The 14,012-nt window shown below is 39.0% G+C and overlaps 1 protein-coding gene across 7 annotated transcripts in view; it reads left to right on the top strand.

Moving 5' to 3' along the window:
- Window positions 1-14,012, top strand: part of ATE1 (arginyltransferase 1) — a 163,803-nt gene that overhangs the window by 43,560 nt on the left and 106,231 nt on the right. For all 7 annotated transcript variants that reach the window (XM_047762710.1, XM_047762709.1, XM_047762711.1 and 4 more), the window contains one exon: window positions 13,583-13,615. In XM_047762710.1, the coding sequence (XP_047618666.1) occupies window positions 13,583-13,615 (33 nt within the window). The remainder of the gene's footprint in view (window positions 1-13,582; window positions 13,616-14,012) is intronic.

Below are 14,012 nucleotides of genomic sequence, written 5' to 3'. Positions count from 1 at the left end.
TCTTCTAGTCAGTAGTTAATTGTAGAAGTAACATATATACATTATATATGTGATTTTTTTTATCCAGAATATGTAAATGTTTAAAAAAAGTGGCTGTTTTTATGTAGGTCTGTAAATATTGTCTGTAAAATAACATACATAATTAGTTTTTCTGTGACAGTCATTCTAGAAATAGTTCAAGAATTCCCGTTGTAGTGCAGTGGAAATGAATCTGACTAGTATCCATGAGGACGTGGGTTTGATCCCTGGCCTTGCTCAATGGGTTAAGGATCCAGGGTGTTGCTGTGGTGTAGGTTGCAGATGTGGCTCAGTTCCCGGGTTGCTGTGCCTGTGGTGTAGGCCAGCAGCTCTAGCTCTGATTCAACCCCTAGCCTGGGACCTTCCATATGCTACAGGTGCGGCCCTAAAAAAATATATAGTAATAGTTCAGTGTTTTACACTTAGAATGGCTCTCATTATTTCTTTCTCTCGGGCTGTGGAGGAGTGTGGGTCTTCCATTCAACTAATCATATATCATATAAACATTTAATTCCTAGCATGTTCCAATCGCTGGTAGGTCTTGGGGTGCATAGATGAATCAAACATGATCTTCTGCACATTTTAGCTAACAGAATTTTATTTTTTCTTTTTTTGGCTGCCCCTTGCCATGTGGAGTTCCTGGGCCAGGGGTCAGATCCCAGCCGCAGTTGTGACCTATGGCACAGCTTTGGCAGTGCCGGATCCTTAACGTACAGTCATGGGCTGGGCATCGAACCTGCGTCCTGGTGCAGCAGAGATGCTGCTGATCCCTTTGTGCCACACCAGGAATTCCACTAAAAAATATCTTAAAGAACTTCTTTTTATAAATTTGCATTGATGTTTAAAATGTTAAAATACAAAAAATATTAAAAATTGATGGAAATATATGTACCTAACATAATGTGGAGATATTTGATTTCGCTTGGAATCAGTTGGTCTGATAAGTATGCATACTTATACTACTATACCTATAACCATTATTAATATGTTTGTTAATACAATCAAGTATTTTTAATAATGCTTAAATTGATGATAATATATTAAATTTCTTAGTACTTTTAATCAGAGAACTTTTAAAATGGTAGCTTCCTGATAATTTTTATTCCTAGGTTTTGTGGAATTTTCTCCTTATCCCTAATTCATGTCATTCAGATTTTTGGAAGACACCCAGTTTTTCAAGGTCAATTTGATTTCTTTTACCAACTTAATGCCATTTAAATGATGGCAAGTTTTGTCCTCAATATCTTCTGAGTAGTTGCTCCTCAAAAATTATACTGGGAGTTCCCGTCGTGGCGCAGTGGTTAACGAATCCGACTAGGAACCATGAGGTTGCGGGTTCGGTCCCTGCCCTTGCTCGGTGGGTTAACGATCCAGCATTGCCGTGAGCTGTGGTGTAGGTTGCAGACGTGGCTCGGATCCCGTGTTGCTGTGGCTCTGGCGTAGGCTGGTGGCTACAGCTCCGATTGGACCCCTAGCCTGGGAACCTCCATATGCCGAGGGAGCAGCCCAAGAAATAGCAACAACAACAACAACAACAACAAAAGACAAAAGACAAAAAAAAAATTATACTGGCCATTTCCCTGCAGGACATTAAAGGGGTGTGTGGAGGACAGCCGTGCTCCTAAGAAGATCTAATGAGAAGGACACAGGCTGTTTCTTCACTGATACCGGCTCCTGGTTACTGGTGACTGCTTCTCTCTGTTTGTGGCATCTCACCTTGACCAAATGATGCAATTCTGCAAAGTAGCCAGGAGCCATGAAGACACAGGGAAAAAGAAAGTAATATGAATATTCGTTTATGAGTTGATTAATCCAGTTCACAAGTGAATCGGTGCATCTAGGCATTTAAGCAGCAAATATTTATTGAGTCCCTGCAATGTTCTAGACATCATTTTAGACTCGGGGATGTAGCATAGCGAACATGACAGAGAAGTTCTTACCCTCAGGGAGGTTATATGCTGGGGAGGAGGGTGAATAAAACAAGTATGTATGCAGTAGTGTTGGGATAACATGTGCTACCCAGAAAAATGAAGAGGTGAGGGACAGAGAGTGGTGACAGTGGTAATTATATGAGGGCGTCGGGAAGAGGCTCTGGGGAGGGGGCTCCCGGGCAGACACCTGGGTGGAGAGCATGCACCTGTGCCCATCTTTGGGAGGTACATTTCAGGCATGACCTTTTCATGGAACAGAGGTGCACTGGCAAGGCTGGAAAACAAGGCATGGGGCATCTCCTTTCACCTATGTCGTTTGTGATTTTTGGTTTAATCTCCCCTTTTTTGCTATTCGTTGGCTGAATTTGTCATTATCATAAAAAATTTGCTTCGTTGTAGACTTTTTCGTTACTTTGTTTTCTTGTTACCCGAACACCTATATAGCACCAGATTTTAGTGTTTATAACACTGAGGCTTGCTACCTCTGGGCTTTATTGCCTTCGTGGTGAGTTCTGACTAATGGTGGTGTTTAGTCCTTGGTATAATGAAGGAAATCATGGGTTGGAAAAAGCTTCTAGGTTCTAACCCTAGTTCTGCTGCTGACTATGAAATAATGTAATATTTCTGGGCCTCAGCTTCTCTAGAAGTAAACTAAAGGAGTTGGACTAGATAACTGCCAGGGTTCCTCTTAACTGTGAAAGTCTATGGTTTCAGTCATTTTTAGGAAAAATCCCCAGGAGAAACTCAATAGTATTTTTTCTTTTTGTTTCCTTTTTAAAATTAACTTTTAAGTTTATATATAGTAAAGTGCACAAATCTTGGATGTATATCTTATTGAATTTTTACATATGTATGTGCTCTTTTTAGATTTTTTGGAACTACAAAAAATTGCTTTCCATCTGTAGTTGGTTTAATCTGTGGATGCAGAATATGGGGGCCCACTGTGTGTGTGTATATTCTAAATATCTTTTGCCAATCTGGAAATGCCTCTACTCAATACCTAGAAAAATATTATTTTTAGAAGAATGCAATTTTAAATTTTTTCTATTTTGTTGCATTTTTGAACATTCAACTTATAGGTTGAGAAGGCAGTAGACTTAAACATTCTCTAATCACATAAAGTTTTGGTCCCAGTATTGACTTAAAAAAAAAAAAAAACTCTAAAGTACTTTTTCTCCTAAACACACTTCTAAAATTATTTCCATATTTATTATAAGGTATTTTAATATTTCGTGCTAGTTCTAATTTATTTAGTGTTGTAAACAAGCAGGTCTTTAGGTCATAGGGTAGTGTGGCAGAATGATTCTCCCATTAGAAAAGCAGACGCTTCTGTTCTCAGCACACGATGTCACCAGCCCAGCAGCCCAGCGCTTGAGTCTTCAGTGAGTCTTCCTTTTAGGACCAAGAACTCCTTACCTTTGCATTTTGATGTCAGCTCTGTTTATGGTGATTTTGTTTGTTGCTGATCCTGTTGAACAGCAGCAGTATTCCTTTCGATTCCATTCTCTTTGCGTGAAGCTCTTCAGGCTATAGGGTTAGGACATTCTTACCTGGATTTGTAGATTCGTGTTGCAAACTTAACCTTTTAATTTTAGAAACAAACACCAAAGTTGGAGGTGGTAAGTAAGTAATTTTTAATTAGCTCAGATGTATCCTATTTTTGTTAATAGACATAGAGCCACTGTTTATAAAATAGACAGTTACTACAGTGAACACATGAGGTAGGTGTTAGTGAGTGGCTTAATTAGAGCCCAAATCCCTCTTGCTTTTAGAAACTGAGGAGCGAGTTGCAAGTAGTAAAAGACTATGTATGCACTGAAGCGGCTCGCTAATTGGGACGTGTGTTAGCAAACTGCGGACTCAACACTTTACAGCAAAGCATTTATGGCGCTCTCTGTGTGTTAGCGTTATGGGCTTTTGTGATCCTAACATCAGCAGAGATGTTAATCTTTCAGGAGGCATTTGTACAGTTCCTCCCGTGGTGTGTGCTTGAGCATTAGCCCCTTCTCTGCTCCGAAGTGCGAAATCATGCCAGGATCCCCTCGAGGGGTATTGTTGGGTAGGAACCGTAACTCTTAAAGGGGGAAAAGAGCCATTGATTCATTGTTAGTTAATACTAGATTTTTCTAACAGCCATGTTGAGTATTATCAGTGAGCATTACTATTAAGTGTAGGCTGGGGGAAATGATTCAGAGCTGGTGGGGACCCGTGTTTCCTGGAATGAGATTTATGGAATATTGGTTCTGTGGAGTGTTAGTAAATGTTATGTGACATTAAAAACCATCCAGCAAACAAGCAGATCTCTTCGGTCAGGTAACTTGGGAAAGCACTAGATTAAATGAAGGTGAAGGTTTTTTTGTTTTTCCGCCTATATTGGGTTATAGTTGATGTACAGCATAGTTTACCTTTCAAGTGAACAGTGTTTTGATTTGATAGCCTATATTGCAGTATAATCGTCACTGTAGAGTCCGCCAGCACGTCCACCTCAACACGTGATTGTCATTTCTCCTTTGTGGTGAGAACATTCAAGATCTACTCTCTCAACTTTCAAGCACGTAGTATTGTACTGTTCTCTAGAGTCACGATGTTAGGCTTTAGCTCCCCAGAGCTTATTCATTTTCTAGGGTTTTTTTATTTGACTGCAGGATTTCTTTGTAATTTGTCAGTATACCTTGTCCTTCTCTAAGATGGAGAAGGGGAGCTAAGACAGCAGCAGTTTGCAGCATTTCTCAAACTTAGTTGGCCATGGAATCGTTTTTCAGAGAATGTCTCGGGAACTTGGCATGCCACAGGATACCATTGGTAAAGGTGGTTAGGCCGAAATTGTTTTATTTTATTTTATTTTATTTTTTTATTTTTTTTCCCCGCTGTACAGCATGGGGACCAAGTTACACTTACATGTATACATTTTTTTTCCACCCTTTGTTCTGTTGCGATATAAGTATCTAGACATAGTTCTCAATTTGAAATTATTTTGTAGATAGAAAACTAAGGCCTGCATAAGTATTCAGGTAGCTAGAGCTAATGAGATTCCAGGCTACTCTTAGATCACTGCTCTTTTCATCAGCAAAAAAGGAGATTTAATGGCTCTGGAGTTACAGGTTTAAATACGTTAGAATGTAAATAAGGTTTTCATTGTCATCTTTTAAGATTTATTGAAGCTTAACGTTCTGTCCAAGGTTCTAGGTCTAACCAAAGGAGGTAGTACAGGCAGTCAGTTTTCAGCAGCATTGCCAATGAATGGAATAAGGAATAGCTGTAAAAATTAATTTAAGGAATTATCTGAGTCTGCTCTTTTTACTCCCCGCTAAAATTAGGATAAACTGGGGTCTTAGTTCTCAAACCTTCATTTTGACTTCCTCTTAAGTACAGATGTAATTTTCATTCTGTTGCTGACTTTCTAAGTGGGGTGGGAATAGAGTGTAGCTAAACATAATTTAGATTTTTTTTTTTTTTGGTCTTTTTAGGGCTGTACCCAAGGCATACGGAAGTTCCCAGGCTAGGAGTTAAATCAGAGCTGCAGCTGCCAGCCTATGCCACAACCTCAGGAACGAGGGATCTGAGCCGTGTCCATGACCTACACCACAGCTCACAGCAACTCCAGATCCTTAACCCACTGAGCGGTACCAGGGATTGAACCTGCATCCTCATGGATACTAGTTGGGTTTGTTACGTCTGAGACACAACACAAATTCCATAATTTAGATTTTTTGTTTTTTTTGTTTTGTTTTTTTGCTTTTTAGGGCCACACTCTCGACATATTGGAAGTTCCCAGACTAGAGGTTGAATCGGAGCTGTAGCCACTGGCCTACGCCACAGCCAAAGCAATGCAACCTTGATTGAACCTGCATCCTCATGGACGCTAGACAGATTTGTTTCCACTGAGCTACGATGGGAACTCCCAAAATTTAGATTCTTAATTGAAGCTTCCAAATTCCTGATAGGTAAACTTAACATTTTACATTAAGGTCTGATTTAGATTGATCATTATAAAATTTTAAATAAGTATTTTATTAGATTATAGCCTAAAATTGTCAGATTTGTCCCCTAATGATTTGTAAGAAAGTACTGTGAACTAGGGTGAAAGGCTAAGGAAACAGGACCGGCAGAAGCTTTTGTTACTACAAGGAAATTCGGCATAATCTCTATGAGCAGTTATAAGACTTAGAATTCTTTTGGCAGATACATACACCTCACTGATGTTCCTTGGTTTAGAAAAAAAATTGTGGCTTGTCTTATAAAAATCACTGTTCAGTGTTCTTTTTTCTTTAAAAGAAGGGAGTTTAACATGCATGGTTCCTTCTTAAACAGAAAAGGCATTTTATGAACATTAGCTTAAGTTACTTAGGTGTTGAATATTTTACATTGCAAAGATAAATAGTTGATTATAGTTTTACTGGGATATTTTTGCAAAATTAGTGGTGTATATTCTCTCCTTTTTGTTAAACCCCCACCCCCAACAACTGGCATGCTTAATAACCAGCCATGGAAAAAGAAAGCATTTACTCATTGTAACTGACAGGAAGTTTAACTACAATTTTGTGTGCTTGAAAATTGTTTAGAAATTGATAAGCATTAAGTGTTTCTCTGAAAGGAATGAGAAGGTGTTATGAGATGGGCTACCAGTGACACACAGAGTAATGCTACGGGGTGGGGTGAGTAGATGCAAGGTCAGTAAGTGACTGTGTACCAGCAGCACTGGTCTCTGTATCCTTTTGCTCTTTTGGTTTGTTTGGTTTTTTTTTTTTTTTTTTTGGTCTTTTTTAGGGCCACACCCATGGCGTGGCATATGGAGGTTCCCAGGCTAGGGGTCTTATCTAAGCTGCAGCTGCTGGCCTACACCGCAGCCACAGCAATGCCAGATCCAAGCTGCGTCTGTGACCTACACCACAGCTCACGGCAACACCAGATCCTTAACCTGCTGAACAAGGCCGGGGATCGAGGCCCGCAACTTTGTTTCCTAGTCAGATTCATTTCCGCTGCGCCACAAATGCCTCTCCTTTTGTTTTTATTTTTTCCAGCTTTATTGATACATAACTGACATACACAACTGTGTAAGTGTAAGGTGTACAGCATAAGATTTAATTGAGTTCCCGTCAAAGCTCAGTGGTTAACGAATCCGACTAGGAACCATGAGGTTGTGGGTTTGATCCCTGGCCTCGCTCAGTGGGTTGAAGATCTGGCATTGCTGTGGCTCTGGCGTAGGCTGGCAGCTGCAGCTCCGATTGGACCCCTAGCCTGGGAACCTCCATATGCCGAGGGAGTGGCCCAAGAAATCGCAAAAAAAGACCAAAGGAATAAAAAAAAGCAACGATTTAATTGACTTACATTATGAGGTGATATTGGTAAGTTTAGTGAACACCCTTCATCTCAAAGTTACAAAACTAAAGAAATAAAAAACTTTTTTTCCTTACATTGGGAACTTTGAGGGTTTGCTCTTTCCACTTTCATATGTAACATAGAGCAGTGTTAATTGTGTTTATCATGGTGTTCACTACAGCCAGTGCTCCTTTGTCCTATAACTGGAAGCGTATACTTTTTGACTGCCTTCATCCAGTTCCCCCCTCCCCACCCCTGCCTCTGGGAACCACTCATCTGGTCTCTTTTTCTGTGAGTTTGTTGTTTTTGAAGTATAATTGACCTGTAACACTGTGTTAGTTCCTATTATGCAATACGTGATTTGATATTTCTGTGCATTTCAAAATGATCACCGTGATAATTCTAGTAATGATCGGTCATCATACAAAGATATTACATAATTATTGACTATATGCCCCTCACTGTACATTTCATACCTGTGACTCATTCACTTTGCAGCCGGAAGTTTGTACCTCTTGACTCTCCCTCACTTCTTTCCTCCTTTCATCCCCTGCTCTCTGGCAACTACTTGTTTGTTCTCTGTATCTATAACTCTTTCTGTTTATGTTTGTTCATTTGTTTTTTAAATTCCACATATAAATGAAATCATACAGTATTTTTCCTTCTCTGAGTTATTTCACTTAGCATGATACCTTCTAGGTCCATCCATTTGTTGCAACTGGCAGGATTTCATTTTTTACAGCTGAGTAATACTCCATTCGTGTGTGTGTGTGTGTGTGTGTGTGTGTGTGTGTGTGTGTATGTGTGTGTACTACATCTTCTTTATCCATTCAGCTATTAACAGGCACTTAGGTTGCTTCCACATCTTGGCCATTGTAAAGAATGCTGTAATGAACATATGGGTGCATGTATCATTTTGAGTTAGTGTTTTTGCTTTCTTCAGATACATATCCAGAAGCAGAATTGCTGGATCATATGGTACTTCTGTTTTTTGAGGTATCTCCACACTGTTTTCCATAGTGGCTACACCACTGTACATTCACAGCAATGGTGCTCATGGGTTGCCTTTTCTCCTCATCCTTGCCAGCACTTGTTATTTGTTATCTTTTTGATAACAGCCATTCTAACAAGTGTGAGATGATATCTCATTGTGGTTTTGACTTGTGTTTTCCTGATGATTAGTGATATTGAGCATCTTTTCATGTGCCTCTTGACCACCTGTATGTCTTTGGAAAAATGTCGCTTAAGGTCCCCTGCCCATTTCTTATCTGGGGTGTTTGTGGTTTGATGTTGAGTTGTATGAGTTCTTTGTATATTTTGGATATTAACCCTGTATCAGATGTATTGTTTTCAGATATCTTCTCCCATTCCGTAGGTGGCCTTTTCATTTTGTTGATGGTTTCTTTCTCTGTGCAAAAGCTTCTTAGCTTGATGTAGTTCCATTTGTTTATTTTTGCTTTTATTTCCCTTGCCCAAAGTGACATATCTAAAAAAATACTAAGACAGGTGTTGAAGAATGTGCTGCCTGTGTTTTCTTCTAGAAGTTTTGTGGTTTCAGATCTTACATTTGTCTTTTTTTTTTTTTTTTGTCTTTTTGCCATTTCTTGGGCCACTCCCGCGGCATGTGGAGGTTCCCAGGCTAGGGGTCTAATCGGAGCCGTAGCCGCCGGCTTACACCAGAGCCACAGCAACGCAGGATCTGAGCCGAGTCTGCAACCTACACCACAGCTCACGGCAATGCCGGATCCTTAACCCACTGAGCAAGGCCAGGGGTTGAACCCACAACCTCATGGTTCCTAGTTGGATTCGTTAACCACTGAGCCACAATAGGAACTCCCTTTACATTTGTCTTTAATTCATTTAAAATTTATTTTTGTACATTATGTGAGAGAGTAGTCCAGTTTGATTCTTTTACATGTAGCTGTTGGTTTTTCCAAACACCAGTTATTGAAGAGGCTTTTTCCTATTGTGTATTGTTGCCTCCTTTGTTATAGCTTTATCTTTCATTTTTACCATTTTAATTACAGTGTATCTTTGGTCTTTGGGTAAATCTTGTTTGGACTGTCTGTGCTTACTGGACTTAAGTGTCTGATTCTTTCCAGGTTAGGAAAGTTTTCAGCTATTATGTCTTGAAATATGTCCTCTGCTCCTTTCTCTCTTTCTTCTCCTTCTGGGATCCCTATAATGAGAATGTTAGTACATGCGATGCTGTTACAGAGGTCTCTTAAACTGTCTTCATTTATTTTTATTTTTTTTTCTGTTCAGCTTCAGTGATGTCCACTCTTTGATCTTCCAGCTCATTGATCTCTTCCTCTGCATCATCTAATCTACCATTGATTCCTTACAGTATATTATTTTAGTAATTGTATTCTCCATCTTTATTGGGTTCCTTTTGTATTTTATGTTTTCTCTTTGTTATAAACATCTAATTTCTCACTCTGTCTATCCTTGTCCTGATTCTTTGAGCATCTTTATATCCTTATGATCATTACGTTGAACATTTTTTTTTTTTTAATCGGCCACACCTGCAGCATATGGAAGTTCCTTAGGCCGGGATTGACTCCAGGCCTCAGCTGTGACCTATGCCACAGCTGTGGCAATGCCAGATCCTTTAACCCACTGTGCCGGGACGGGGATTGAACTCATGCCTCAGCAGCTGCAGTGGGATTCTTAACTGTGCCAGAGCAAGAACTCCTACCTTGAACTCTTTTATCAGATAGATTGTTTATTTCCAGTTCATTTACTTCCTCTTCTGGGGTTTTATCTTGTTCCTTTATTTGAAACATAGTTTTGCCTAATTTGCTGTTTTTATTTCTTTGTATTTGGTAGGTTAGTTACATTTTCCTCTTCTTCCAGGTAGAGCAAGGCAGACACCTTTACAAGTGGAGATGTCTGTTATTAATAAAAATGTTTCTCACAAAGGGGCAACTCCTACTTGGTTTTCAGAGGTTTTCCTCATTTCTGCTGTTTCGTAGAAAATAACCAGCTTAAAATAATATACCAAAGAGACACATTTTGGGGTGGCAAATTCTGCTCTCCTACATTATGGCAGGCGTTATTTGAGAAGTTTTAGGAATTCCTGTTGTGGCGCAGCAGAAACGAATCTGACTGGGAACCATGAGGTTGCAGGTTCGATGCCTGGCCTCACTCAGTGGGTTAAGGATCTGGCATTGCCGTGAGCTGTGGTGTAGGTCACAGATGTGGCTCGGATCTGGCGTTGCTGTGACTGTGGTGTAGGCTGGCAGCTACAGCTCTGACTGGACTCCTAGCCTAGGAATCTCCATATGCCACAGGCGCGGCCCTAAAAAGATAAAAGACGAAAAAAAAAAGTTTTAGATTCACAGCAAATCTGAGCTGTTTTTGATACTGATCTGACATGGTGATATTTGTTCTGTCAACTTCAGTGTGTATACAAAATGTATTTTGCAGTTATGTTTGCTTTTTTATGATCTTTTTCAAAGTCTTACCATTTTACTGAATATAAGATGTGTCGTTTCATTATGAAGGAATTTACTAAGTAGTTAACAGAAAGGAGATGCAGAGGGTGTTTCTGGTGCACCAGTTGAGATGAAGCCATTTTTCAACCTTTTTCATGTCCTGTGAGTAGGGTAATGAATGTGTGCCTTGTGATCTGTTATTCCGTTCATCCTGCTTTGTGGATTGAGAACTTTATGTATTTCATGTTTTGGCAGCTTCACACAAGAAAATAATTTTTAGGTCTGTCTTGAAAAAGCTGTGACAGGAATGTTACATATATACGTGACAAAGATGTGCCTAAGTTCTTGGAGCTTCAAGAAAATAGTAGTTTTCTTGGAGAGTATTTTTATGCTACCCTATTGTTAGTTAAAGTGACTTCTGATGAAAAATTAATCCGGTGGATCCAAGAAAGAAGGGGAAAATTTTGTTTGAGCTAAATTGAGGATTATAACCTGGAGACAGCCTCTCAGCTCCAAGAACTGTTCTGCCCTTAGAAGTCAAAGTACAGTCATATAAGTTTTTTAACATAAGGGGCTGATACTTTAAATGACGTATTATTGACAGTTTACACAGTCTGGATCTGCAAGTACAAAGTGATGGGTTGTGTGATTCCTTACAAGTTCAAGAAGGAATGTTATCTCCTAAGGATCTGTCTTATTGGTGTTGGGAGAATGCTGCTTTTTATGGTTGAGCAGGTATTTCTGCCCACGGGGGAGGTTTGGTGGATGGAAGCGTAATGCAGATACACAGTGGGTGGTGCAGGGAGAGAGGAGGCCAAAGGGCAGTGAAGAATTTTTGTTTAAAATTGTTCATGTCTTGGCATAAAATACGAATTTTTTTCACTCTTCTGCCGTAATTGATCCATTAATTACAACTGAACCAAAAGTACTTCTAAATTCTAATATCGTTTGTATAATAAATATATACATACTAGAGAAAAGGATAGAAACCCTACAATGGCAAATTTCTTATTTTAAAATAAAAATCCACCCTACTTCATTTTTTTCCACTATTAAATCTGGGTAGTCTTTTAGCTATCACGTTTTACTCTTGGGAGGAAGGGTATTGGAAGGGTATTGTAAAAAGAATCTAAGACCACAGAGGCTGTGCCTTCAGTTTCAATAGAATTATATGTTTCCTATCAGCATTATGAAAATTTAAAATTTCGGTATATCTTGCACTTTCAGAAAGTCCTCTTCACAGTTAATATAATTGAATTGCATCATTTAAATTAAGAAAAAAATTTATAGCGTTTATATTTTAGTATACTCTATCATCTAAAGCCTAGATGATACTTACTAGTTTAATTACATGGCTTTGGGGTTCACTAGTGTTATTTTAGGAATATATTATCTTTGGGTTTGGGAGGAGGGTGTGTCTGATATATTTTTAAAACTTTATTATAGAAAACCTTAGACATTCACAAAGTAGAATCGTATAATGAATCTTCATATATTCATCTCCTGTCTTCACTAGTTTAATATAAAGGCTCTTCTTGTTTTATCTGCACACTTCCCACTATTACTTTCCTCTCAAACCCCCAGTGAATTTGAAGGAAATCCCAGACATCATGTAATTTCCCTGAGAAATACTTCAGTGTGTATCTCTAAAAGAGAGTCAGATTATTTGTATTCCCAGTGAGTACTAACTAGCTTTGCTGTGGAGAGGAAGTTCAAGAGTGCTTGGAAACAGGCCTCCCATTGCATTTTATTGTAGTTAATTTATATTCAGAAAGATCTAGAGTTTATATTACATGGGTATTTTTTTATTACATAAATCTCAAAGGGTTTGAAATGTTGACTGTGTAAATAACATCTAAGAAAACATTATGCATTTTGCCATCCTGAATATGTATGAAGTTACGTGACAGTCCTCAGTTCAGAGGTCATCTGCGATTTGCTTTGTCGTTTTTTTTTTTTTTTTATGGCTCTTCCCCACTCCAAAATTTCCTTATTTAAATGCTGAGAAACAGTTGGCATGTAACAATTTCAGATGAAATTTATAAGACTTTTTTTTAATGGGTGTACCTGTGGCATATGGACGTTCCCAGGCTAGGGGTCTAATCAGACCTGCACCTGAGGCCTAAGCCATAGCCCCAGCAACACCAGATCTGAGCCGTATCCATGACCTACACCGCCCATAGCTGGATCCTTAACCCACTGAGCGAGGCCAGGGATTGAACCTGCATCCTTTTGGAGCCATCAAATCCTTAACCCACTGAGTCACAATGGGAACTCCTAAAAGCCTCTGTTTGTGTCAAAGAAAGAGAGAGAACATATACACATATGGGGCTGAACAAAAGAGGAAAGACAGAACAGGGTAAAACATCACACCAAACTGTGGAGAAACAGCTTCCACTTTCATTCCCTTTTACTCACCAGACCTCCTCTCTTGGTCATGACTTTTTCATTCCTCTCTTTGCCTGTTTTCCCCTTTGGTTTATGTCCTTCTCTTCTTTGGGCATTTATTTAACTGTGCCTGTGGCATTTATAATCAGGGAGATTGCTGATTCCTCCCTTAGAAGATATTTATTATATAAGGTTTGTGAGAGAAAACTTTCAAACATAAAATATTTTAGGACTGAGTTGTTGTGCTTTTGTCTTTATACAGATTTTCATAAATGTTTATTTAAACTAATTCAAATAATTGGGTAGCTACTATGGGCTACATTGAACTCTATAAATGAATTATACAGTGTATGAATCATGTAGACATTTAGGTTCACTTTTTATGTTTTTTTTTTTTTTAATTTTGTAATAATTTTTCATTTTTCTGTGTTCTCCTTTGCTGCTCATTTATTGGATGAAACTGATCTCTATTCACATGTGACCCTGCAGTTTACAAGATTTCTGTGCAGCTCACCTTTGGAGGTAAGACTACTCACCGATCTTAATTTTAGAATTGCTAATTGAATTTCACTATCAGTATCTTTTGTGAGGCATTTATTTGAGAATTTAAGAGTGATCATTTTGTCACGATGTATTCTTTAATTCCAATAATGAGACAAAATGCAGACTTTTATAAGAATTCCCATAAATTACACAGCCATTCACCTTCATAACAGGTCATTGCCTCTTTTTAAGTGTGTTTTCTCTCTAAGAGGCAAGGTGAAATCAGTCCATCTTAAAGAGCCTTATTGTATCTCCTTACCCCCCTGACTGTTTGCCTTCGGCCTTGTCCTCTGTCACTGCCCTGGTGTAGAGGAGAGATGGGGAGGTCTGGGCAGGGGCTGTCAGCAGGGAGGTTTCAGCTGGATTGAGAGAGCCT

This window comes from Phacochoerus africanus, chromosome 15, assembly GCF_016906955.1.
Source record: "Phacochoerus africanus isolate WHEZ1 chromosome 15, ROS_Pafr_v1, whole genome shotgun sequence".
In the NCBI taxonomy this organism is placed as follows: Eukaryota; Metazoa; Chordata; class Mammalia; order Artiodactyla; family Suidae; genus Phacochoerus; species Phacochoerus africanus.
The sequence above is the reverse complement of the archived record's forward strand: the minus strand, read 5'-3'. Positions and strand labels throughout refer to the sequence as shown.